Source organism: Cloeon dipterum, chromosome 4 (assembly GCF_949628265.1).
Source record: "Cloeon dipterum chromosome 4, ieCloDipt1.1, whole genome shotgun sequence".
Lineage (NCBI taxonomy): Eukaryota > Metazoa > Arthropoda > Insecta > Ephemeroptera > Baetidae > Cloeon > Cloeon dipterum.
In genome coordinates this window covers 8928471-8955793 of record NC_088789.1, presented here as the reverse complement: position 1 = coordinate 8955793, position 27323 = coordinate 8928471, and the positions used below count along the sequence as shown (strand labels likewise).

At 38.2% G+C, this 27323-nt stretch overlaps 3 protein-coding genes across 9 annotated transcripts; 1 reads left to right on the top strand and 2 right to left on the bottom strand.

The window, feature by feature from the left end:
- Positions 1-755: 755 nt before the first annotated feature.
- Setd3 (SET domain containing 3) lies at positions 756-22382 on the top strand. 3 transcript variants are annotated; one of them, XM_065488300.1, is made up of 10 exons: positions 756-888; positions 1433-1564; positions 1620-1706; positions 1771-1989; positions 2047-2303; positions 2369-2427; positions 19709-19823; positions 20307-20634; positions 20690-20841; positions 21590-22382. In XM_065488300.1, the coding sequence occupies exons 2-10, from the start codon at positions 1450-1452 to the stop codon at positions 21716-21718; spliced, it is 1461 nt and encodes a 486-aa protein (XP_065344372.1). In that variant the 5' UTR covers positions 756-888; positions 1433-1449; the 3' UTR covers positions 21719-22382. The 3 variants fall into 3 exon arrangements, with proteins under 3 accessions (XP_065344372.1, XP_065344370.1, XP_065344371.1); XM_065488298.1 differs by having other exon boundaries at positions 820-980; XM_065488299.1 differs by having other exon boundaries at positions 836-989.
- On the bottom strand, positions 2326-14695 carry LOC135942278 (uncharacterized). The gene is made up of 3 exons (XM_065488301.1): positions 14537-14695; positions 4722-4807; positions 2326-4218 (listed from the first exon to the last, which is right to left on the bottom strand). The coding sequence occupies exons 2-3, from the start codon at positions 4805-4807 to the stop codon at positions 2895-2897; spliced, it is 1410 nt and encodes a 469-aa protein (XP_065344373.1). The 5' UTR covers positions 14537-14695; the 3' UTR covers positions 2326-2894.
- LOC135942275 (uncharacterized) lies at positions 22369-27323 on the bottom strand. Of its 5 annotated transcripts, none has more exons than XM_065488296.1 (7): positions 27173-27322; positions 25793-26008; positions 25553-25735; positions 25036-25440; positions 24398-24698; positions 23097-23539; positions 22369-22817 (listed from the first exon to the last, which is right to left on the bottom strand). In XM_065488296.1, exons 1-7 carry the CDS (start codon positions 27185-27187, stop codon positions 22638-22640), a joined length of 1743 nt encoding a protein of 580 aa, XP_065344368.1. In that variant the 5' UTR covers positions 27188-27322; the 3' UTR covers positions 22369-22637. The 5 variants fall into 5 exon arrangements, 3 of the variants coding, with proteins under 3 accessions (XP_065344368.1, XP_065344367.1, XP_065344369.1); XM_065488295.1 differs by having other exon boundaries at positions 23064-23539; positions 27173-27320; XR_010575086.1 differs by having other exon boundaries at positions 22678-22817; positions 23064-23539; positions 24394-24698.

The window sequence follows — 27323 nt, the reverse complement described above, 5'->3', positions numbered from 1 at the left end:
TTCAATCACAATTTAAAATATATATAGCTAAAATAAGTATTAAAGTTTAAATACTGGGACGCCTAAAGAACTGTTTCGTGTGCTCTTCAAAAAATCCTTTACGCGGCAACGGCTCACAGTCAGTGCGGCGAGAGATTGCCAATGCTGTGAATTTGATCGTTTTGTGCATTACACATTATTAGTGAGCATTGCCAGCCTTTTCTTGCTTTAATTTTCTCATATTATATATTATTTATGTGTTGGCTTAGCAATAAAAGGCGAGTACAAAAAATTAAATTTAAAAATTTATTTAACTACATCATTTGCAAAAATACTTATATTTTTCAATATCGAAAAAGTGTGAAATAACTATTAAACTATAATATTTTATTCTATGCTTCAAGAAATATTTTTTCAAAATCCTTTTGTCTATTTCACTCATGAGCAATTACTTCACGGCCAAAAGTTATCAATCATTGGATAATATATGTTGTTCAATTTTTTTTATTTGGCACATAATTTTTAGGATATCTATAATATAAACCAATTAGTGACAAAAATATTTTTAAATTTTGATGCTTTTAATCATGTGTGCAGCTCTGCAGATTCATCTCACCACCACAACAGTCGGGTTACCGTAAAGTGCTACGGCTAAAATTAGACCGCACACAAAAATGTTATGAGCTGAAAAAGTCTAATTTTAGTAGGAGGCAGGCAACTCAAGCCGGCAAAAGGGGCGCAACGCGTTACCGTCATACTGAGCTTTACTAAGAGCAGCAAAGGAGGCGTGGCAACGTTGCCTGCATCAGCCGACCAGCCGTCAGCCGCGCTAAACCCTTTCCTTACAAGACAAGTGTGTGTTCGTCTGACTGTCTGCTTTTCGCCGCATAGTGGCCGAATGGGCAGCCGGTGAGCAAGCCGAAGAAGTAGCCGAACAGTTCGGTACGCCAACTGCACACTCGTCGACGAGTGATTGAGGCCAAGAGCATTCCTGTGTCATGGTAAAACGGGTAAAACAACAAGAGCAGCACACAATCCACACAATAACATTGCATCGACAGGCGTTTGGCACTTGTCCCGTCAGTTCGTGTTCGGCTCTTTCTGTCGCTTTTTCGCGTGCCCATCACCGCTGGGCTTTTAGCGAGATAGGTCTCGACCTCGGATTGTGATGTTTTGGTCCCGGATGAATGACAAAGCTTAGCCAAGCATTAAACTTTGTGCAAAGCAAAGGGACACGCCTTCTCCACACTCTGTACCTTGCTTTTTCACATGACTTCAAGCAGCCACCTAGATTAAAAGAAACTGTTTTTTTTAATTTTTTTTTAATTACATAATCTTAACCACGCTTTCCACGCAGACTTGAAATCAGATTCTCATGAAACTTAATTTAAATTTTTAAACGAAATTTAAAAATCTGGATAGTTTTCTAACTTTGTTACTTATTTTATTTCAGCTCTGGATGATCTGAAAATGGGCAAGAAAAACAAGGCCAAGCAGGCCAACCACAAAATAAACTTGGCTCCTAGGAAAATTTCGCCCTTGAAGAGAAATGAATTGAATAATATTGCAGATAAACTATTGAAAAGTAATACACCAAACTGAGAGAAAGCTTGAAGATTTAATATTGTTATTATCATTAGTATGCAGCAATTCTGGTGGATTGAAAGAATGGGATACATTCACTGAGATTAACAAGTTACTTGCCAAAGCCGTTGAACTTGAGTCAGGTAAAACTGAATGATTGACCCCAAAAACTATTTTATTTACATTATTTTCTTCTGGATTTTAAAGATATGAGAGTGCCAGTGAATGATCGATCAAATGCCATACCAAAGTTCCTTGAGTGGCTTGAGGAAAATGGAGCTTTGTTTAAAGGGATCAGCGTTGCCACCTTTGAAGGGTACGAACTTGGCCTTAAGGCTGAGAAAGACTTTGAGGTGGGCGATATGCTCATGGCTATCCCTCGCAAAACTATGCTTACCCTGGAGAACGCCCGACTCTCTGAGCTTGGTACTGTGAAGAATAAGGAATCAATATAATGTGTCATTTTCTCTTGAAATCTTTAAGGTGTGTTACTCTGCAAAGATCCAATGCTGCAGCACATGCCGAATGTGGCCCTCTCGCTCCTCCTGCTCCATGAGAAATTCAAACCAAACTCTCATTGGGCACCATATATCGCTCTTCTGCCTTCCGAGTACACCACAGTTTTGTACTTCTCACCTTCAGAGCTGGCTGATCTAAAAGGGTCTCCAGCACAGGAAGCTGCACTGAAGCAGTGCAGAAATATTGCCAGACAGTACGCCTATTTCAGCAAAATGTTTCAGGTAATTTAAATTATCTTAAATATTTCATTTTAATATTTATTTTTATTTTTAAACTGTGTTTGTAGAATATATCTGGTCCAGCGTGTGATCTTCTGAGGGAAGTTTTCACATACGAACAGTACAGGTAAGGCCATTATTTGCCACTATCTATTTGGGGTGTACATGAGGTTGAGGTTTGATTAAGTAATTTCAAAGACGCAAAGTATTTAATTAAAATTTACAAAAATAAATATCGATACAGCTAAACATACGATCTTATCACAATAATACTACACAATCAGTGGTAAACGATTATGGAAATATTTACAAAATTACACTGTCTACCTATTTTGTTCCAAGGAGCATACAGCTCTGTCAATTTTTCATTCATCATTTCATTTGAGCACTTCAAGCATTTTGAACTGAAACAAAAACCTCCACATGTAAATCAACAGCCAACTAATGATGTTCTGAAAAATGATTTGAGCAGAAAATTCGTTATAGATTACTTTGAAGCAATAATTGTAAATCATTAAAAGATAATCAATGAATGAAAAATGGGCTTAAAAATAGTTGATTTTGGGAGGATTGTTGATTATGCAGGCTTTTTAACTAAAAGTCATTTGGGTCTTCAATTGCCTTATTTGAAGCGGGTTTGATCACTGTTCGGATATGTTTGCCATTGATTATAAACGGCGTCCTAGAACCTCTCTGCCTGCGCTGGTAAGTGCGGAAGCCTACAAATATGGCGGCGAATAGCAGCAAAGCTACGCCTAAAAGTCCTCCACTCGCCAGTATGGCCGATTTGACAGCCGTTGGCAGTCCTGGCGCCTCTTCCTCCTCTTCATCTTCCACATAGTCGTAGTGGTCAACAGAGACTTTGTTGTGGTTCCTCGCCAGGTCCTCCTGCTCCTCTTCTTCGACCTCCTCAGGTGGCAGTGTAAACCTTCTTGGCAAGTCGAGCAGTCTGGGGTCTCGACTGATCTTTCCCTTCCTCTTTGGACTCTCAGCTACCCTCGGCGAACGGGTGGTAGTCACCCCTTTGGCTAGGTCAGCAAAAAGCGCTGTGAGGGACTGCTGCTGAGATCCACGCTCTCTGTGGTCCATCAGCTCTGCCAGAGTCATGTTCCTGGACGACAGCAGAGCGGCCAAGCTGACTGGACTGCCAGGCTGCAACAGTTCCAAGATATCTTCCCTTGAATCTGACTTTTCACCATCTTCAGAGAGCCAATGTCGTTCACTTTCATCCTCCTCAGGGTATGTAGGAGGTGGCGTAGTTGTGCTTCGCTTGAGATATGATGTCCTATGCGCCGCTTTGTAGATGTTTGGGCGCTTGGCTTCTTCCTCGGGTGCTCTGTACACAATCTCAGGATAGTGTGTGGATGTGGTTGGTCTCTCCGTTGAAGAGGTTGAGGTTGACTCTGTCCTGACAACCTCAGTAACTGTCGGTGCTGTCTTCTGTGTCACCACCTCATTTTCCGAGCTCTGCTGCTCCTTCAACGCTGTCAGAGCCGTTTTCTTCCCCTGCAAAAAGTCAGCCAAGGACAGGTTTTTCTGCTGGAGGATCTCACTCAGGCTCAGCGTTCCTGCCTGCTTGAGTAGCTCCTTCAGATTGGCACTTTGTTCCTTTGGCTTCTGAGCAGCGGTTTGCTGCTCTCTACGACCTGTAGAATATGACTTGCGATATGATCTGGTCTCTTTCCGTGCTGGTGGTTGACGTACTTTTGACGGAAGTGCGGCTGAAACGGTTGGCAGGGGTTCGGCCACAACAAAAGTGCTTGGATACTCTTCGATTTGGATAACTTGAACAGGTTGGATTAGGGGAATCAGGGTGTCCGCAGGGTTGGGCACCACTCGAGCCGCAGAAGCCCGCTGCACAAGCTCTTCTGGACTCAATACTGAGTATCTGGGACGCAGCACTGATGGCTTAGGAATTCTGGGAAGTTGGAAAAATGAAAAAATTAAGAAATTACAGGATCAAAACTTGTTTATTGTTCAGCTAAGTTCATATTTGATTTTGTATTCACGTTCAGCGAAAATTGCAATTTTCAGGGGTTTTAATTCGGCTGAATTATAAAATGTATGCCTTTTTCAGAATAGAATAGCAAACCAGTCTTCATTATGTTTGACGTTTTTAGTTAGTTAATCCTTCTTAATCGCTTTCACTTTCATTCTTAAGACTTGTTTTCTTAGCTGAGGGAATTTGGCATTTAGCGAAACATATTCAAGTAGGTGAAACGGAATTAAGCTAGCTGTAAATTGAAGAGAGTGATTCAAGCGCACATTAAAGCCGTCTCGAAAGCGCTGGCACGCAAAGACAATTATTTGGTAGTGCTTGTAGGTTGACGGATGGTCCTAATTAAATTAAAATTTCTGTTGAGTTAACTCCGTGATGGGGGTGGTCGGTTGTAGTGTTTCTGGCAAGAATACGGATCTCACCTGTCAGCCACTGGTCTCCATTGATCTTGCGCCACGCAGCAGCCTGCAGCTAGAATAAGAAGCGGCAGCCAGCAAAATCGCGTCATCTGAAACGAAATTATCGGCATTGTTTATTCTTCTCGTCTTTTTTATTGCTCCAACGTGCTCGTTATATTGTGACTCTAATCTAACCGCTGGCAATCTCAAGATCTAAGAATCACAACAATTCATTTTAAAATTACGAGGCCCACACAACGACTGCTTTAGATAAGTATAGAGAAAGCAGCTTGTGGATTCTAACTAAGGTGAGACAAACATGCGATGTGTTTGACAATTGGATTGAGTATGCTTTCCTAGTTTCACTCTCCAAGATGTGTTGATCTTTGCAAAGTTTGCCATTTTGTTCTAAATAAATATATCAAATCACGATATTTACCGAATGGCAAAAAATATGTCACGCAATGATTCTCATGCAGGGACACGCCAAATTTTTTTATTAAACATCTAATAATATTTCGATTCAAATGCCACAGATAATGGGCAGTCATGTCGAAAAAACAGGTTCTCAATTGCGTCATGATTTTGTAAATAAGTAGATACTTTGAAATAAAGCGTTTGTAGTATTGACGCTTGTAATCCAAATGGCATTTAGATTCAAAATTAGCTAGATAAATAATGACGTTTTGACATGCAAACTTGTAGATCGTACAAAGGAGGCAACTATTGATTTTGAGCAATTAAGCACTCATATTACTATTATTTGAAGTTCATCCATGCATCCATCACACTATAAAGTGACAATACACGGAATATGGAAACCGCTTCCCAACTGTAGTAGATTGGAGGGTCATTGCAACCAATACGCAGTTTGTGTTTGTTAAATTGTGATATCTATACTGTCTGAACTCCACTGACACATGTGCTCTCAGATAAACGTGGTCAATTAGCCTCCTGTATGAAACATGAATTGCGCTGCACGCACCCTCCAGTGACCTTTTTGCGAGCTCTCGCCAACGCGCAACAAATCTTGTTCAAATAGTAATTAATTTTGATCTGCCTACGCGCTGAGTGAGCCCACGCTATCCAAAATGTGTTTAACGATAAAGAGGAACTTTTTCAAATAAAAGCGTGTTCAATTATAGAACAAAGCGACGAAACACAATTGAATATAGCTTGCTGTTAATAATTAGGCCGAAGTTGAAAATGAACTGCCTTAGGTCCATTGAATCTCCAAATTGCCAATTAGTATATCTTACATCAAAGTGTTGTTTCCTCATGAATCAGACATTTCTTCATTTACTGGACTTTCTTTTGTAAATATATATTTACTTGGAACTGAAAAAACAGCACCAGCTTTATCTAAAGAAATTCTGAAAATTAGGATACACACGCATGCGATAGCATCTGTTGCACATTACGCAGGCAGAATGTGTGACCAAAGCATACGAACGTGTTTTTCGAGCCTCTCACTCTCTAATTTTTACATTTATCGCGGTTTCCGCGTGCGATGATAAGCTCTTAAAAAGCAGCAGAAGCAGTGGGTCAGCTAGCATGCTCTACTTTTCAGCACCTGCGGCGTTCTTCCTTTTATATGAAAGATTCCACGCCCCCATACCGCGATTGATGGCAAATAGAAAAATACACGAGACTCACTCTGCTACCAATCCCTTCTTGATTAATCTTTTCACGTTGCACAGGAAAGTGAAACTGATTTTGTTTTATGACATTTCTGCTAACAATAATGAAATATATTGAATCGATAAATATAAATCGTGACTCGGTTATAAGCAACTTAAAGAGATGAAAGTGAGCGATGTCCCCGTTGGTCAGCTTGCAGCGCAATAATGAACTGTGCGCGAAAGGAATGACTTTTTAATTTGCACCAGCACAATGGTCCGGTGATCGGCCGTTTTGAAACGAGGGATTCACTTCATCCGGCGCGTGATTGGCTTTTCCAATTTGGCGATTGACATGAAAAGAGAACGTGAACGGCACTTTCGATTTTCGGCTAATGCAAGCTGCTGTCGCAAAGCCGCACTTTGCAAACCAATTCACGTTTATTTGTGCACCTCAATCTGTTTTGCGTTTTTGCTATTGAAAATCCCCGCGCATATTTATCATTACTTTGTGTTACGGGGTTATGGCAAATGGCGAGTATGTTAAAAGAACGAGTTTGATTTTTATTTCGCAACAAATACATGTTTTGCTATACTTCTTGGAAGTTACTAAAGTTCAAATAGCAGACAATAAAGCCAACGAGGCGAAGCAAATAATAATAAGTATAAATATGGCGCAAACTTCTAAACCTTTTGCTATAGACTGATTGAAAATACATACTTTCTAATCTTTTATTGTCTTGTTTTGTTATTGCCCTGGAAAGGGCATAAATCCGTTTCCAGGCGCAGTTATCAAAAATCACTGCACAAATTGCGAAACAGAAACGACCGCTCGACTCAATAAAAATAGCGGCTGCTCCAAATTGGCGCGTGTTTCCGAAAAAGTAGAGCCTGGTCCGGCGGCGGTAATTTGAAAATATTACCTTGCCAGTCGTGAGGCTGACACGAAAATTGCATCGCAAACACTAATCCGATCTGACCGTGTGATGATAGCGGTGGAAAAGCTGCGGCTTATGACGCAACTCGTTGTTACAGTAACAAAAAGCAGCGGAATTGTGGCTGCATTATGCATGCAGAGCGGCGGCTAACCAAGAGAAAGAAGCGTTTCCGGCTGATTAGCTCAATCGCGAAATTGAAAGTGACCGCAATATTTGCACGGCCGATTACTCGCCGCCCAGAACAACGCCAAATGCATAACGTCTTTTAAGCGGTGATTATAGTGGCCGACGCACTTTGATTTGTGTCGTGCGCACGTACTGTTCGTACCTTGGAGCAAATTTGTACAAAATTATCTTTCTTGGAAGGGTATACAAAACACGTTCTTTAGTTTTGCAATATTTGGCAGTTACCTGATTTATTTCCCAACGCGTTTTATTAGATCTAGCGACTTTTGAAAATAAACGTAATTTACACGTTGCGATTGATCGGAAATGTGAATGTGTACTAGTAAGAGTAAGCGGTCCCTGGTTGGAAGATGATTTCAACCCGGTGTTGAACAAAATCTTTAAAAGTCAGTCTAACAACATCGTGAGAAAAATCAGGCCAAATTTGTCTCTAACACCTTTGGAAATTTTTACTGCAATCCATTATCCTGTAAATCATTTATACTTTCCTTGTGTTCGCGTATTTTAGTGACCCAGTTGAGAGGAAACGCGCGCTCGTGCAAAATTAAATCAACATCGATTTGTCGTGTGATAGGGAGAGTTAGATGTGAACACTCTAGAGTGTTGCCTCTTTCAATGTATCGACATCAGGAGGGGTGCAATTCAGTTATGCAAAGTGATCCACGATTAGACGTGAAATAACTCATAAGGCCCGCTTGCGTCAACTGTCTTAATGGCAAACGTGTTCGTTTCGAGCACGAACATCAGGAAACAAAGCAGCGCCGACTTTTGCTTTTTATTCACAGTATTAATTCATGCAAAAAAACGGTGAAAGTGCTCCTTGTTGCTTTTCTGCGCTCGTCAATTCGAAAAGATCGATACAATGCTGTCGCATCGGAAGTGGCGAGAAAGCGGCCGCGAGACTAATTCATTAGAGGCCAATTAAGGCATTGAGACCAAGCTCAGGTGCACACCGAAGCCAACCAACGTGTAATCTGCTGATTGCTTGAACAAACTTCCCGCTGCTGACCTAATGTAAGCTTAATCTACGAAGTTACGGCTTGAATATGTTTGTTGTTAAGATACAAAATATACAGTTGAATATATATAGTTATATATATTGCGGACACTATTATTTGACGTAGCTGTTTTCATTTTAGAAGAGACCTAAACCGAAAATCTTAAAATAATTTGTTTATATTTTTATCAAGTGCAGCATCACTTATTAATTTGACGAAGGTCTGTTTTAAAAAATAATTTAGTTACTGTGTTTTAAAATGGCTTGATTTTTCTAATCCGTTAGCATGTTGTGTTGTTAAACGTGATCATTGGTATTGGTGAGTGGGATTAAATTTATAAAGGAAAATCTATAGAATCAGCAAAAACTACACCAGCTTATTAAAAGTTTTAGTTGGTCGCACCCTAGAAATGTTTCTTGGGAATAAAAATCATTTTTTAGATCAGATACAACGCTCTGTTTTTATTTTGTATGCAATTTCTATGAACAGTCTATTGAATTGAAAGATTTTTTTGCAAAACCCCGGAATTTTCGTCGTCCTCGAGTGTTAGTGATTAAGCCATGCAAACATTTACATCCTGCTGTTGCAATCTCATTTCTCTGCAGAGCAACGTGTGTCGCATATAAATAAATTTGATGAGTTTCTCGCTTGTGTCAGAAAGGTACGGGGGTACACAGGAGTCCCAATGCAATTAAGTGACACTGAGGCAATAAGAAAGCAGCCCACTCGTGCGCTCACCAATTACCAGAATTTAAAACCAGTCTGCTCGATTCATTTCACATTGAGCTCGGAATTAAAAGGGAAAGATCGAAAGAGCAAGTATCTCGGTAAAAGTATCCGGTTTTGGACGAAAAAAACGCGGGTCTGCCTTTGAAGCGCTGGAAGTAGCTGGCCGGATTTCTCTCTCACTCTAATGATGCGACCACTGACTGACTGACTTTGACCATCCCAAAACCTGATTCTCGGCGTTCACTCAGCAGTAAAAGTCCATTTGACTTTCTACAAAGCAGAACCAGTGCTGAAGCGTAATCTGGAATTTTAGTACCTCGCGGCAGCGACACGGTCGATCTGCTTTCAGAAATTGCCAAACACATCTTCCTTTTCTTTATGGTTGTTGTTTCCCTGGTCTATTTTACAGGCCAGGCGATAAACGACTTACTCTATTCTTTGCAATTAAATGGTGCTTTATTGTGTAGGGTTTGATTTTAATGGTCACATTACAGCCTTGGAAGTCGCTGTTGGTTCTTGTTATTTTGTGTCCGTCGGTTTTCATTTACCCGTCATAAAAACGAAAAAATCTTACACGATTTTTGGGTCTTATGACCATTTTTCTATCTGATCACAAATTTCCTTTTCCCATTTCTTAAGAATTTATTAGTTTATAATTAAAATTACAAATGTGTTACATGCAAGGTGATTTAAACGTCATTGAGGCTTGACAATACTATCTGGCATTTTTATTCTGATAAAATATGTTCTATGCTATTGTGCAACAAAAATTTAACGGCGCGTTATACGGTGGTTCTTGACTTGTCGGCCTGGGCACCTGGTCATGGCGCCTCTCCGGTCAGTGGCAGGCCAAAGATTGCCACGGCATAAATGCTTACGAATTTGCGAAATATCAGCTGGATTCTGACGGTGCTACATCCACGTCATGTGGTAGAGCAACAAAAGTGGCAAAAGCCAGGCGTTAATGTGGTTTGATCGTTACAAAGCTTCGCTTTTTGTTTGTCGTTGGCACTCTGTAGTAGAAACATCAGCATGATAATGCCAAAGCCTCAAATTTCCGCGCAGCTCCCAAGGGCAATGAAATTTTTCATTGCTTCATTCCAAACCAAACTGGGGAAATTATTCTATATTTAGCCCGATCTGTTTGCGGAAAATTCGTAGTGACGTGCTACTTTCCTCGTGCTGATATGAGCAGAATTCGTGTCTGGAGGCGTCATGAATCTAGTTTTAATTAGAATTTCCGCCCCGCTTGTGCAGTGCGCAGTAGCATTTGCGTAATCGGATCAAAATTTCATATTAATCTATGGAAATAAACTCTGGCTTTTATTATTGCTTTAATCTTGTGGAAGATATTCTCTCTAACAGTTCAAAACGGTGTTTTCTGCTTATTTATCGTATTTATGCTTGTGATAGCAGTGAAATGGTATCATTTACACTCGCAAAGTAAGCATATAGAGTTGTTTCTGTTTCCCTCATTGTACATTACGGAAAGCAAATAAATATTGAAACTTTGACAGTTGCCTTAATTGAATTTTCTTGTTTTCTGCTCTCATGAAATTTGTAACGTGCTGAAAGAGAGGCAATTTGCCTGGAAATCTGTTAATCCGCGACAACAAAAGCCAGTCCGTTGTCAAGCTCAAAACAACATAATGCAGAGCTAATGCATATTACAGCCGTGCATACAATAACGACATTAAAAATTATTTCCACTGAAATTAATAACAGCAAAAAGTTTTGCAATAGCAGTGAGGAATAATTTACGATTTATTCCGCCTTGCGGCTGGAGAGGCAGGAAACAAAACGTGCGCTTTTGGAATCAAATGTGTCGCTCTCTCGCGTGAAAGTGGAAGCAAATCATTATTAGAGTACTTCTAGTGCACTCGCGCTATACTTGTCGCCGCATTATGCATGCATGCTTGCACTCGAAGCTGGAAAGTGCACTGCAGAAGCGTAATTTATGGACTCTCTCGTCTCGAGAAACATCTTTTTCAATGTTTTCAGATGCAATATTGGAAAGCTGCAACATTCAAATATGAGTTAAGATATGAGATTGTCCTATAAACAAGCCATAAAAACTTTAAATGATTTGTGATTAAGATGTGGACGAATGGATTTTTTGTTTCAATTAAATATTAGTGATTTAATAGCTGATATATTTTTTGTGATTTTTGCGATTATAGCGCTTGAAAATATTTTTATGGAAATTCGACACTACATTTCGCTGGGGCGGAATTTTTCATCGCAAGCTAGAAAAAGCATTAAAATATTCCAAGGCAATTGCGATTTTCAAACTTGATTAGGACAGTATGACTGGATTAATACAAAAATATTTATAATTTAAATCTGATGCAAGTACTTTCCTCTACAAAATATATTTTGCTCTCTCATCCTACCAAACTACCGCAATTCTACATTCCAAACATGTGCACTAATTTTCAGCAATATGTCAATAAATTTACGCTAGAGTTATTCGCGAAATTTAATAGCGAGCACTCAACCATGCAAAATTGACGCAGACTCATGCTGTCGTGGTTGTTTAAAGTTTTCATGCTTGCCGAGATATTCAAACGCATCAAATAAACTATGTGGTCTAGCCGTTGCAGCAGCTGCGCTCGTGATTACTTTTCTCGAATTCTTGCTTCTCGTTCTACTGACCACCGGCTGTCAACATTAAAGTTAATAGTTGATGGTGCTTGAAATGCAACCGTGTGTGATGCGCTCCAACGTGGTGTGGTCGCGTGTCATACTCACATGCGTCCAAATGGGTATATCACATCGCCGTGTTTAATAAAACCACCATTAAATTAAGTACCATGCAAATTTATATTGAAAGAAAACAATTCCTCCTTTCAGGTACTAATAATTTGAATATTTTATGAATAATATTTGGCTTCTTCCTTCCTTTTCAAGAAAAACGAGTTTAATACAAATTAGGCAAAGCTGGAACAGCGTAATAACCTATATTTTAAACTTTTTCTCTTGATATATTGTGGGCTGCCTCCACTTATTGCTGGTTTCATTACATTTTTCCCACACTGAAACACAGTTTTGTTTGTTGCTAATATTTATTGACTCAACCGCCGGCAACTTTTCAGGTAGTTCTTGTTTGAAAAATTAAGGAAAAAACATTTATCGGTTATATAAACCGTACAAATATGCTTCTTCGTAATTAATATTAGGTTGTGATTACTTGATTGTGGTATTTTTCCTGGTAGAACCTGGACAACTATTGGAAATAATGTAGTCCTAAAAACAGGATATAGAATGCGTACAGCACAGGTCACGGGCTATAACATTTAAAATGGGACTTCACTTATTCCTCTTTCGTTTCATGCAAAATAGAACTTCCAAGCCAAACTTTGCACACTAAAATAACATTTCCTGCAAACATTTAACATTTACCAACAAAGCCGAGCACTTTTCAATTAAAAATCGCAACAAAAGAGCAAGGCGTGGGCCTGAGCTGACTACATTTTAGCGAATAGCCGCTGGCTGGTGAAAAGCTGCACTTTTGTTATTTAAAACCCAGCCGCTTGCCAAAAAGTTATACTGGTTCGTGCAAAAATCCTCCCATAGAGAGATTACGCCTTTTTTCGTTTTCAGCTGCGTCTCTTCCGCCGAGTGCACTTTCGAATGAAATGCGAGAGTTGGCAAAGGTCTGTTGCTCGTGCGTGTGCTCTGTCAAGTGTCTCACACAACATAATGCGTTAATTCGCTACACCAGAGTGTGTAATTATATCTTTTCCACGCGACTTATGTAAACAATTTGTGCACTCAGCTGCGGCTTATTTTCACTTTTATTAAAGATAACACTTGCACTAAGCAATTCACCATTTTTAAGTCCACAAATGGAATGCAGATTTGCCATCTTGCAGGAAATTAAATGTAGTTGTTTGCCTTTCTTTGAGGACTGTTGTCAGTACCACTGAAATAATGAAAATTGCATGATTGATACGCCCAAATCTGCATAGTCCTGCCTGCTCGTAATATTTGAACAGACTAATTGACAAGAATGGAACTTTGCATCTTCATTTAATTCGTGGCATTTTTATGCTCAATGCATTAACATTTAAATTTTGGTTTTCACTTCAACCAAAGTAAGCTACCAAATAGCGGAAAGAATTAAGTTGTTTCTGTTTGTGGTTTAATGTTCACAAAGAAATAACGACGCTATCCCCAAGAGTACGATGCTTATACTTTACCGTCCTCTTGGTCATATCGCTCTCGTTTCCAGAGGACCATTTAACGATCGCCTTTGTTCCTCAAAACATTATCATTCTCATTATGCAAATCTAGAGTTATGCAGATATATATGGTACTCTTTCAAAATTACATCAAAGTTTCGCGGGGCGAAAGTTTTAATATCGCGCACATCTGCGTGCCAATAAATTGTTACCATGAAACGGCAGGGTCCATGGGAAAACTGTTTTGTTTTGCAATAACAAGCCGTCATTATGTCCAAAGCGAACAACTGCCATGATTTGTGAGAACTCGAACAGTACACTAAAGAGTGAAAATTAGAATACGCATTCTTCCCACGAGTTCTCAATTAAATTTCCAGAATGCAATACATTGCTTGCAAAACGAGTCGCCTTGTATTCGCGCGGTAAGGCTTAATTAATTCGTGATATTCCTGTAACCAATGCACTTGCAAATTGGCTGCTTTGACAATCACCTCAGTTTGAATAATTTGCTGTTACCGCACGAAACTCATTACAGTGCAGTGACGCTTGTATGTTACGTTAAAGCATACTTTTGTAATGACACACGTGGTCTCTCTTTGAAGTTAAGCGTCAATATTCATATTATGGTACATGAAATCGTAATTAGCCAGCAGTTCATCGTCGGAATACTGCCAATATGAACACAACTATGCAGTTGATTTATTATACTTATAATTTTTCATGTCTCTTTGTAATTCTGAGATAGTTGAAAAGAAAACCGCTGAAAAATGGAATGCCATTAATTAATGCCAGTCGGGCAATGTTTTTTCTGTATTTACACGGCCTAACCTAATAATCATCGTCCCTTTTCCCAAATGCAAGCTTTTGGGCCAGCAGACGAGATCAGCCTTTTTAACGCCCACCCGATTTCTTGAAGGGTGTTTGGCTAAAGTTTTGCGTGCATCTACGATCAAACGCTCTATACAAACTAAAACGTTTGACGTAGCTGTTTGGTTCTAATAGGATTCTATGGCTTTGCAGAGCTCAACTCTCATGACGACTTGATAGCTTAAACCTTTGGGCATTGTGGCTTATAATGCGAATATCAAATTTAAAATCTGATTGATTTTTAGGCATCATGTTCACGAACGAATTGATGCAAATCACCTCATTTGTAGGCACAACGAATTAAAATGCAAGACTGACCTTCAGGCTTTTAGAGGCGGCGTATCCTATTGAGGTCGCTAAAAGTGCATTTTATCCACGGAAACAGCTCGACCAGGGCCGAGTGTGTGATCACTCGCGTCTCCTTTGTGTTCTTCTCAGGGCAACAGGTGGAAGGATACTGCCGGTGAAATTCTAAGTGTAAAATCAAGTGCCTCCTCACTGCCCGGCCCACTTTCCCCACTTGCATCTCCTAACGAATTATAACTTACAGCTAAAGTAAGTTATTTTCCGTTGAAAGAATGAAACTACTTAATAGGATATGAAAAATGTTTATTTTTTTACTTTCAATATTTTATGAATTAATTTGGGAACTTTTTTTAAAAGACACACATAATATATAAGTATAAGAGAGTGTTTCCTAAGTATTTTGTAATATGATATATTCCATTTGCTGTACTGTTGGTGTTTTTTAAGTAATATTTTATATTTAAGTAATTCAATAAGTATAAAGATGAACATTTTACATTATTAAACAGAGTTTGATTTTGTTGAGTTCAGTTTTCATTTTCGTATGGTATAAACGCTCAAAGCGACTAGCTTATAAGTTTAAAGGGTGCGGTCGCTAAGCAATTAAAAGTTATTAATGAAAAACTAAAAACCATGAAAGGAAATCATTGATTAGTGTTTGAAAGGAAATTCAGTGAATGCGGACATCTATTTTGCCTTTGGTTGAATGCAAACGAGCGAGACTCTTTTATTTCCTCCCCTCAAAATTTTTGTTCAACAATGATGTTGTTAGCTCTGGGCCTGTTTAGATGTTGTGCTGAAAATTAGATGAAAAAACAAACTTTGGGATGGCAGAGTTAGTTGAAATTCACGAAGGTGGTTAATTGGAAGGCAGAGTGGGCGGAAGTTGTCAATACTGACCGCGTTTGCGCAAGAAAAACCCTTTACACGCGAGAATTATAGCAGCGCCTACGATCATTTCCCAGACCACGTAATGCTTCTGACCTTTCGAATGCTCAGTTCGGTCGATCAAAAATTTTTGTTTTTCAATATCTGATTGGAAACTTACTATATAACGGCAAAAATTAACCTTTTTTTTAATTTTCTCAAATTGGGATTTGTTACTAAGCAAGGGATTAATTACAAAGCCGTTGTTTGAAAGAAGTTCCAAGTCTCATAAATTGCACTCACACTTTCTTTCGACCTTATGGAGCTTTTAAGAGGAGAAGTTTTTGCAAGTGACAAAGCCACTGAACGAGAGAACAGCCTTAATTGACGGTGAACGACAAGGGGGCCAGTGGGCCACGCGACGTGCAGCATCTTATGAACGCGCGCGTCAAACTTTTTCTTTCCTCCCATGGCTCCCATCATTCCTCATCAACTCTCGCGTTTGTTCTCACGAAAGATTCGCTTTTATAATACGACACGTGGAACCTCAATCGCTCAAAGATGATTCGGCGATTCCTTGCTAATTATTACAGCCTGTATATCTGACCTTTTTTAGAGTGACCTCGTGTTCTGCTTTTAAGTTTTACATTTCTGACACACAAATAAAAGCAAAAATTTTCTTTGCAGATAAAGCCGTTTACATTTTTACTTTGAATTATTTATTTGTAAAAAGGATGAATTTTAATAAATCTTTCCCATTAACTCTTCAAAGGTTAATGAGGCAGTGCAAAAAGTTATTTGATGTGAATAACGTCACAAAATATCACAACATATAGGATAGGAAAATGGCAAATCTGATTTTTTCCCCGAAATTCCACTTCAATACTGTTATTTTGTGATAAACATGGCTGCTACTGAAGCATTTGGTTTTCCACGTATATAAAAGCTTCTGTCTATTCCAAAAGCAAGGTTGCTTTAATTAAATTTTTTAGCATGTTCACCAAACAGACTTGAAGAAAAGCTAACAAATTTTCTTTCTTGCTTCTTCTTTCCTCTACAACGTGATGTGTTTCAATTAACTTACGAAAATAAAACTCGTTAGGGCCGGTGTAAAAAATACGCCAAATCTTATGCACACATTTGTTTTTAAATAAAATAATGCATGTGACCTTTGCGGCCGAGTGTGAATTAAAATGCAAATGAATTTTCACGCGGGAGTTGAGCGTGTGCTAACCTTAATTTGACGGGCAGAAAAATCTCCCGCATTAAACAGCGCCGAGGAGACCCTGAAATTGGAAGTCAAAAGGACGGATTCAGCATCTCATTATTTCCTCCCACGGGATTCACAGCTACTGCACATACGCTCTTCTCGAAATCGCAGGTGAAGCCGCGACGCATCTTAATTTCACGCTCGCCGACCACGTTGCTTATTATATTCAAGTTCATGATCTGGTGAACCATTTCTTCGGGTCTCAGCTAGCGCCGCACCACATGAATTGATCCTATAAAAGAGAAACTGCGGGCACTGCGGCTGCATCTTGATGCTTGCCAGACGCACACACTCACACACGAGAGCGTGGCTGCTCCACATTGGCATGTTGATTGAGACGATACATTTTGCCTCTTGCGTGAAAACGTGGTGGCCAGGAACGCATTCCACTAGACCTGATTAGTCCTTGAAATGTGCTTTGCATATTTTACCGCAACAAATGTTGAATTTTTGCAAACCACTTCTTTCGCTTAACTCTTGGTTTTGCTAAAATGCGAAATAGACCGATTCGAAAAAACTGCAATAATTATATATTTTAACAGTGTTCTTATTTTGCTGATTTTTATGGGTCACACATCCACTTTAACTAACATTTTATGCCACGTTAAATATTGCTAATTTGCACGCTAAATTATTTATACGGGTTCTGTTGCATTAAAAAAGGTTGGAAATGGAGGAAAACTATTGATTTTGTATTGCCAACCTTTGCTGTGGTATACAAAATTGCTTTAATGAGAAATGTGATTTTGGGAAAGGAAACTCTTGAGTGCCGTGGGCTTCTATATCTAACAAGTATCAACCCAAAGAGTGCACAACTGCACACAAACATTGAATGACCTTTTCAATTTGCAACCAAACCTTTGACGGAGTATATAGAATGAACTCGGATAAATATCACGCATTTTTCAACCTGGGAATGTGAAATTAAGTTCAATATTATCGTGTAAAAAGTTGCAAACATAAATTAGTAAGGTTTGTATTCAATAGTGATACAAATTAATTAAAAATTATTTACCTTTCCACCTCATGGAATCAACTGAAATTCAAGTTTAGATCTAAATTCTAGCCGGCAGTATTTTTGGCATTAATTATTTCTTTAAAAGGCAGGACAGTAGCATTTCCAATGAATAGCAAAATGCACTTTCTTTGCAACGAGTGTGGGAATTAATCCCAGTAATTTACGTTCTGTGGCCTTAGACCTTGAGCTAATTAATTTTTAATGAGACACAGGCTAAAACGAAATGATACAACATTGAACAGAGACGATGAAGTTGCATTTCAGAGTCAAACGAGTTACCACTTAACAGGGCTCTATAGTAACGGTGAAAGTATCGTCCAGCGGAAGTTAGTACGTGCGCATCGTCTCCTCCTATCGTTCCGTCAATCCGAATAAATTGTGTATGAACTCGGCTCGAATTTCAATGAATGTTATCCGCCGAAATAGTTTAACGGAGCTTGACCAAAGCAGAATCATTTACTTTAAAAAGGAAAAGTAATCTGTTGCTGTAAATGTTTTTGCATCTCACTTTTTCTTGAATGGTATTCGTAGCCTTTGTACATGATGCTGTTCGCGCATACTAGATTTGCGGGTTTAGCAACACTAGTAGTTATCGCAGTGCAGTTTTAGAGAAGTTAGCAAAATGTATTAAGTCGCATTGTGGGTAATGGGTATTCTCGTTATGATCATTTGGTTGAGGGGAATGATATTTAGTTTATACAATTAATTGTAATAGCATTTAATTCGAGTACAAATGGAGTGAATGCTATTGACACAAAATTGTAGATGCTGAATATCCGGAATTGTATGCATAGTAAGTCAAAATATTATTTTGTCGTGTTTTGTTGGAAACAAAGCACTTCATCGGAATTGACAACAAATTTAGCTGAAACTGTATCGCAAACTGTTTTGATTTCTATTACATTATATAGAATTTAGCAATCAGATGCATGACAAGCGACGCCTGACCGTTTTCTGGGTCCAAAGATAACAAATTAACTCTAGCGATATCAAAGCACTATTTTTTGCCAACCGGATAAACTCGATGCAATAGTTAATAAATATTACAATTTTATAGTACAGATTGCGGATATTCCTGTGGAATTTAACTGGGTGCAGTGGCAGCATTGCTCTAGAGTGTCATTTTCGTATTAATTAAATTCAAAATTCAGTAGATTGCTACTATGGTGCGGTGTGAACGAATTTTTGCCATGCATAAATCAAAGCTGCTGGAAGTGTAGCGTGCAATTTCGCACGGTTAATTGAACGCCATTTATAACGGCCTTTGTTTAATTATCTTTGGGACCGTGTATGCGCGCGCATATTGCGCAATAATTGCTCAATTACGCCTGTTCGGCCCGCCGCAAATTTATTGCCCTAACTTTCGGCCTCGGCTCAAAGGCAAAATTTGTTCGACTTTTTCTCTGTAAAGAGGATCAGTGTTGATGTTTGTGTGTTCTGCGTGAGTAATTAAATTTCACTATTATGCATCGCAATTGTGGTTAACAATGCTTCAATACTCGGTTGTGGATTTGACGTAATATGTATGCGGTAAATAAACAATGATGCTAAACAGAATTTTCACAAGAGATCTCTCATAATTGAACATATTGTGCTGTAAAAAACAATCATGTGTTATTATGAAATGTGAAATGTGCGGTAAACATTTTCATATTAAATATTTCAGAGGGAGAGTGAACAATTTAAATATAAATTATTTTAAGGTGTATTAAATCAGGATTCACTTAAGCTCCTTAATATTAGACATGAAAAGCATTTCCGCTAAGAGCTAAGATCCAGAATCTATTCTTTTAAATTCTACTCTCTGTGAATCAAATCTCCTTTGTTGGACTAAATCAGATCTCAAATTATGGTCACCTGCGTTCCAAGAACACAAATCAATTTTATTTGTCACATATTAAAGTTCTTGACTAAATCAGTGAGATAAGAAAAAAAACGAATGAGTCGAATTACGCTCCCCAAACATATTTTAATAGAAAGGAACCTCCATTTAGAGCTGAGATTTATTCGACTTTTGCGTTTGTTTCAGATGGGCCGTGTCGACTGTGATGACTCGCCAAAATTTCGTCATCAGCTCCGATGGCAAGAGCATGGTCAATGCGCTGATTCCCCTGTGGGATCTGTGTAATCATGAGCAAGGACGGGTACGTGATTGCTTACAGGAATCAAGCAATTTGCTTGTTTCTGCTTCATTGCTCCATATTGGCAATTCAAAATCGTTCCTGACGTGTGCCACAGGGGTTTCCTTTGCTGTTAATCCTGATGAAAGGAGGCGTACACTCTGTCGTTTATTGAAGAAAACTGACAAAAGATAGCTTTCAATACGATGATTTTAATCAAAAGAATATTTTAAGAGTGAAAAGTGATGTTTTTTTAATAATTTAGACAGCAAAACGCCTTCTTATTTTTCCTCGTTGATAATTATTTTTCAGCTTTAAATTTAAGAATTTTTTTCTATGCTGTTTTCTGAAACTATGCAAGGTGTCAAGGAACGTATGCAAACCTAAAAAATATGAAAAGGTTCATAAATTCTTCTTGTTGCAGTTTTTTGTTTTGTTTTATTGTATTACCTCTTTCCAAACGCATCATGCAAAGCTAATCTGACTCTGAATCCATCCACTTTGCAGCTCTCCACTGACTTTTTGCCAGAGAAAGACCACAGCGAGTGCTTAGCTTGGCGGCGGTTCTCGTGCGGCGAGCAGATTTTCATCTTCTACGGTGCAAGGCCTAACTCGGAGTTCCTTGTGCACAACGGTTTTGTGCCTGCAGAAAACTTGCACGATACGCTGGCCGTGCGGCTTGGCATCAGCCACGCAGATCCCCTCGGCGACAAGAAGCGAGCCCTTCTTAACACCCTGACGTTGCCCTGCAGTGGCGAGTTCTTGCTGCACGCAGGTCCTGAACCTGTTGATGCCAAATTTAGAGCCTTTCTGAGAATATTTTCCATGTCTGAAGGTATGTTACGTTTTGGAAATGCTTGTATTGGTATATTAACCATAAATCTTTGCAGAACAACTGGATCACTGGCTGGCCAAGAATGAAGGGAGCAAAGATTTGGAGCATAATGACTGTGCCTTGGATTCTGAGCTTGAATCAAAGGCATGGACATTCCTGAAAACTCGGGTCACCCTTCTGCTTGCCTCATACAACTCATCTTTGCAGGTATTACCAACACACAATGACTCATTCTTTAATTTGAACCAGTTGAGCTCTTGATGCGTTTCGTAACTTCCTGTGTAACAAATCAAGCAAATTTTCAACATGCGTGCTTTACGTGGTGCATAAACAGTGGCAAAAACTATGTTTGAATTGTAAATTTTACTCTTGCACACACCCGTTTTATGATTATTACTCCACATGCAAAAAATTAACTGCAACGCAATGCCAAGTCTTAAGAAGGGGACACATTTTAATATCTAATAAAATTTAATTCAAGTTGGTTCTATAAAAGTTAATGTCTTTTGTTCTGTATATGGCTAATAAATTTGGAAATACTTGTGTTATCTTAAATTCTGAAAGAGCCCAATTTTTTTTATTTTTGCTTGCGCATTAAATATTTTAACTATAATGGTTGTCGTTTTTGCTTCCTTATCTGTCCCCTTATCTATACTTTTATGTTTAATGATGAAATAATTTAAAATTAGACTCACTCATTACTAATGTATGATATTGTATTGTAGGAATAGAAACAAGTTAAATAGTATAATTAGCAGCAGCTGTCCAGGTCCAGTATTATAACGTGCGAGATAGTTTTACTCTTTAATATTTCACCTGTTGTTTCCTATCCTTACAATTAGTGAGCTACAGAGATTAGCATACAAAATCGGATGCAAATTACTTGAACCCCAGTTTCAATGTGCGCTTGTGTGGCATAAAAAGCAGAAATAATTTACATTTAAAACATTTTCAGGATGATGAGTTGCTGTTGCAGTCAAGAAGTATCAACTCGTACAAGAGACTGGCTGTACAACAAAGAGCAGCCGAGAAGAAAATCTTGCATGAGACCCTCACCTACGCGCAGCAGAAACTACTTCAGTGATCTGCTTTTGCGTTTTCCCTTGTCACAACCCATTGGCCGTGTTTGTTCTTGCATTGTTAAGTTTTGCCAAACTCAGCAATTCTACTTGATCACTGCTTTTCTCGTTAGTTAATTAGCTGCATTTATTTAGCTTACTACTTGATTGTTACTGCACAGAAATAGTGTACTAAATTTGTATTATTTAATCCCTTTGCGTTGCCATACCATAATACCAAGAAAACATATCAAACAAGTTTTCTTTACAATCGATTGTGATATGATTTGATTGTATTTTTATATATTGCAGGAGATAACTTTCTTGTATTTGTAATGCAATCAAACAAACTTAAGACGCGCCCAATTCTTTAAAATTCTCTATTCTCTTGCTTAACATTATCCATCCCCCCCAATTCTATTTGGCCCAAAACAAATTCGCTTTGTTTGCCAAATAAGAACTGATTTGTAAGTTAGACTTCATTTTCATTGTAACTTTTCATACCATCAATTAGGCTTTAGCTCTCCGTTCTTGCTTATTAGAAAATCATCTGTATATTTTTATTACTTACACACCCTTGCTTGAGAATTCTACTGGCACAGTACTTACATCCTGTATAGTTCATCATAGAAACATTACTGCAAAATTTACACAATGAGAGGCAAACATTAAAAAATTATTAGTTCATCAGTTCTGGATTTTATTTGCTATCTTCAAACCAAGCCACTTGCTTTGAAACTAAGTTTAGCTGCTCTGTAATCGACTACAATATAAGCGTGTGCAAAATATTTTAGTAACAGAATTGACTCAAAGGGCTCTTTAAGTATTTCCAATAACTAACCTATTGTTTTTAATTATGCACCACAATATCCAGATTTTGGATAATTCACAGGAAAATATTTAAAGAAAAGTGATGTAACAAAGTGTAAAACATGAACACAAAAATCATAACCGTGGGTAAAACCCAGTATTGTGCAATCTGATTACTTCCCTACTGAAGAACATCCAAGCAGGGATAGTCAGTCTGTAGACTTCCACAGTTTCAATTGATTTGTGAATCCAAGGGTCATAGGTGGTCTTTGTCAACGAAGTTACACAGAGAATGGCTTTTGAATGGGCGAACACCTAGAAATAAATCAATTTTTAATCAATACTGTGTGCTTCAGGCTCAATAAACAAACTTCAGGTAAACTTAAGGACAAATAAAAATTGTGGAAAATTTTAAGAGAAGGTTTACAACTAATAAATGGCTCTACGTACATAACTATCACAAGCTAGAATGAAAAATTTTTGCATAAGACTGTTTCTTGTAATACAAGACTTCACCAAGGTGCCATGTTAAGTTAGCATCAACTAATTTTAAATAACTACCTTGATGTGTGCGACTCCAGAGGTGTCACTGACCTCTGAAACAGCAATCTTGTTCACAACGAGTAGATTATCTTCAATGACTGTAAAAATGGCGCTGCCAGGAAACTGGTTTTGCAGAATCTCCATGCCATCGCTGCTGAAAAACTGATCTTCTGTGGCATGTTGGATGAGCAAGTGGTTGGGCAGCTTCATGCCACCCCGCAGTAAAAGCGGATGGATGGCCACTGAGTGCAGGTACTCGAATTTGATTTGTCCCAGTGAGGGGAAGCGGTTGAGGAAGTGCAAAGACTTGGTCTCGGAGCGCTCCTTGTGGATCAGCACAAAGATTGACACCATGTAGGGTGGGCAGAGGCCTAGACAGTGATACGGTTGAATCTCGTAGACGCTGCATTTGGGCTGCATGCGCCAGTTGTCCGACAGAATTCGAAAGTACACCTGAGACTTGAGCTGTGGGTAACTTACAGTTGGGGAGATGACTGAAAGAACGAAACCAGGATTTATTACCTAAAAGAGTGAAAAAAAGGAAAATCTATGTCAATAATCTATTAAAATTGTTAAATTAGGAAATCATTCCTGAATATGTTTATTATTTTTGATTGCAAAATACTGCGATGAAGTGAGATTCCCAATAAAGCGCATTTTTCCACCAAACTAACCCACACGATTCCAAAAATTTTTGCAAAAAAATTCACAATTTTATGTAATATATTGTAAAGAAGCTCATAAATATTTCATATAAACTTATTTCACTATTATTTCATACAACCAAAAATTTACTCTAACGAGCCGCTAACTTCACAAAAATGTTTTTTTGCAAATTTAGTATTTTTCATACCACTGTCTTGATTAATGCAAACATTTCACCTTATATTTCGGGAAAAAGGCGTAATATGCGGGGAATGACTAAATTTTTGGAGTTTCTCAGCGGTTTTTTGCGTAAAAACTAGCAACTAATGGTGCATTTTTTTAGTATTACACAATTGGCGAAACCTGTGATCAACTCCTAATTCCAAATTTAAATACTCCTTTACTGAAGAAAATAAATAAAGTCAATTTAATAAATGTTGCATCTTTCAGGAAAAAGACGAAACTAAAAAACATGGTTGTTCTTGAGGTAAGAAATACTTAGTGGTAATTGATAAGGTGGCTGTCAACCAAAATTACGAAATGTAGATATTACAATACTTTAATAAACGCAATATGAATTTCAACATTTTGTTATGATTCTTTTATAGTTAATAACTTTGGTTAAAAAAGGTAAAAAACATATGACCTTTTTATTTACATAGAAGAGTTCTCAATATCAATTTTGTTAGTTTAAATTTAATACCTACATGGTGCAGCACTATTTCGCATGAAGTCCATATTGAGAAGTCGAAGGGCCTCACTTTTGCTACAGAGGTTCAGGGGCTGCTGATCACTTAACTGCACAGTAGGTTTGGACAAATTGTATGGCCTACACATAGCAGGATCTGGATATACAGCAGGCCTGACAGCTACTGGTCTGGCGATTGGTGGCATCGCCGTTGGGGTAAACTGCGCTCCTCGACCAGGCTGATATGCCATCTGTCTTTGGCGTTTGTGGCTTACACCATAGAATGGGATTGAGGTAGATTTAACCCCTTCAAACATAACCTGTGTATTAACAATTTAACATAATATTAATAAATCTGGTCCTCTTCCAACCGCAAATGCAGATAATTTCAAGTAATAGCTTATATATAGAAGTCTCAGCCAGCTTTGCTGCGTTGTGCTAGCCGGCAAAATTTGGGTCACATAGGCAGCAGCCAGCCGCCGGTGACAAAGGATCAAAAATAAAAAGTGCACGAGAAAAAATTACTAACAAAAACCGGTTCAGCTAGCTTAAGTCTAAAATTTGCGTGGCTGAGAACTTTACTTAAGAGCCGAAACCGATTAACCGAACTGGAAATTTAAAAGCGATGGCTGTCAAAACCAAGTTACACAATATTACCTGCACATCATTAGAAGAATCATCAAACTTTTCTATGCCAGCGGATATGCAAGCCTGTTCCAGGATGCTCATTTTCTTGGATGATGTTGCTGTTTCACCAGTCTCTGTACAACTCAAAGACCCAAGTAGTGGAGAACCTTGCAAAGACTCAGGACTTGGCGGCTGCCACTCTTTGGTCAGCATGCTTTCAGGCTCTTCGACTAACAGCCTCCTCTTCTTCAAGGGCAGCCAGTTGCGAGGGAGGGAATCAAAGCTGCATGACTGCAAAGGAGTGGCGCTCAAGGAAACAGAGTCAGAATTGGCAGAAATCGTGCTCTCATTGGAGCAAGTAGATTTGACATCATCGTCGTCTTCTTTGGAACTTTGGCTGACCACAATTGAGGACCAACATTCACTATTTGAACTCTAAAAAGGTACAAAATAAATTATTTACACACGCTTCAATGGATTGATAGGTTATATTTTTTTCAATTGAAAAAAATTTTAATGTTATTTTTTGACATAGTACAATAAATACCTTCACAATTCTTGCTTGGTTGCTTTGGCCCTCATCAGGGTCCGATGATAAACTATCACAGATTTGAACTGCTTGAGCAGGGGTTCTGTTATGAAAATCAGGATTGAATCCAGGGAAACTTTTTCCCCAGTCCAGTTTATCGTCAATTTGTGCATTCTGTCCCGAGTTTGCAATTTCAGGCATCTGTCAATTCAAACTGCAAGTGTTCAAAAGTTCAGCCATTTGCGTCACCAAACTCACTTTGTCTGTGTAGCATTTCTGGTAGTTGCTGTAAACTTTCTTTGACTTCCTCATCAAAACAGGAAGAGCTTTCTTGACCTTTGGTTTCCGGCCTCTTTTGTTTGGCACTTGCAATGGCTCTATGGCAGAACCTTCATTGGATGGTTGGACATTTTTGTGCGCCAACTGCAACAAACTATTTGCTGCCTCTTGCTCCTCAAAGTTTCGTCTGCCTTGCTGAAATATAACAAAAAATATTAGACATTTCATTAAATTAACTGTCTAAAAATAAATAGTAAAATTATGGAATTATTTTTGGGTCATGCAATTAAAAAATCGAACAATGCAGTCTTCAAAGTCTGTCCTATTAAGTGCCGCCCGTAATCCATCAGAATTATGCCTGAAAGATTTCGAGAACGATAGGAATGCTTTTATTGGAAATCCTCACATCCCCATCGGTTGCTATTGTCAGAGCATGCTTGAATTGAGAGGCGAGTTGAATATTTCTCATATTTCATATTCCTTTGCAATACCACCGCCCACCGCGTGGCAATTGGCAATTATTTTTAGTTAAAAATATTATATGCAATTTACGATTTTATAGTGTGGGAATCGCTCCTTTAAGTAGGTGAATTGCAGCGAAATTCAACATTATATTTTCCTTCTCTGTTTGGCGTTGTAAAATACCAGAGAAGTATAGACAGATCAAATTGTAAAAAATAAAAAAAAATTGACATTGTACTAATTATTGCAACAAAATTAAAATTCTAGAGATGTTATCTATTTGTCAAATTGTTTCATGAAAGTAAAATAATAATATATTACATAGTTATATCATTTTTTGAAAAAAAAGTAATTGCTGCCAATCAAGTTTCCAGTTCCCATGCATACTTTATTGGAGTGTTCAATCCATTTATATAATTATTATGAATATATTATACAGCATGCAGTTAAATATAGTTACATTTGGTTTGATTGCTGACACTCTTGCACTGTATGTATTACTACATACATGTATCAATAATGTTTATATCCTATAGATTTACTGTCATACCTTACAGAATTTCTCAAGATTTCTTAAGTTCTGAAATTTGGAATAGCGACTATGTATATCCTCAATTTTCACAAGAGTTCGTAAATAAATCGGGTACTCATTTCGACAAATTTCAGAATAGAGAAGATATACTTGACTAAAAATATATTATTGTTAATTTGACAACTTGGTGTAAATTTCAGTATTTTTTCCTCAACTTTTACAAAATTATTTTTTAAACAGTTCATTGAACATAGAACATGTATCGAGTAAATATTTTTGAGGCAGCCTGTTTCCTGTTTCAAATAAATTTTAGGTTGAATTATTACACAATTATTATGTAAAACAAAAATTAGAAAAAAAATTACCTTTCTGCGCGGCATGGTTGATTGATGTCAAATTGAAAGCGGATGGTGTAATGGGTTTGAAAGGATATAATGTGGGTGTACGGGGTCTTTCACAATCAGTCGTAATAATCCCCAGTTCTTCTTGATCGGGAAGTCGTGGTGATGTTTAGAA

What these genes read in the sequence shown, in the direction of transcription:
- LOC135942278 (XM_065488301.1), bottom strand. Translation starts at nt 4,807, where the DNA reads ATGACGCGATTTTGCTGGCTGCCGCTTCTTATTCTAGCTGCAGGCTGC. An exon ending in TGGAGACCAGTGGCTGACAG is followed by an intron (nt 4,219 to 4,721) that starts GTGAGATCCGTA and finishes CCAACTTCCCAG; the next exon opens with AATTCCTAAGCCATCAGTGC.
- Setd3 (XM_065488300.1), top strand. Translation starts at nt 1,450, where the DNA reads ATGGGCAAGAAAAACAAGGCCAAGCAGGCCAACCACAAAATAAACTTG. An exon ending in CGCCCGACTCTCTGAGCTTG is followed by an intron (nt 1,990 to 2,046) that starts GTACTGTGAAGA and finishes GAAATCTTTAAG; the next exon opens with GTGTGTTACTCTGCAAAGAT. An exon ending in GTAATCATGAGCAAGGACGG is followed by an intron (nt 19,824 to 20,306) that starts GTACGTGATTGC and finishes TCCACTTTGCAG; the next exon opens with CTCTCCACTGACTTTTTGCC.
- LOC135942275 (XM_065488295.1), bottom strand. An exon ending in GCGAAATAGTGCTGCACCAT is followed by an intron (nt 23,540 to 24,397) that starts GTAGGTATTAAA and finishes TCGTTCTTTCAG; the next exon opens with TCATCTCCCCAACTGTAAGT. An exon ending in CTGGAGTCGCACACATCAAG is followed by an intron (nt 22,818 to 23,063) that starts GTAGTTATTTAA and finishes ATTTATTTCTAG; the next exon opens with GTGTTCGCCCATTCAAAAGC.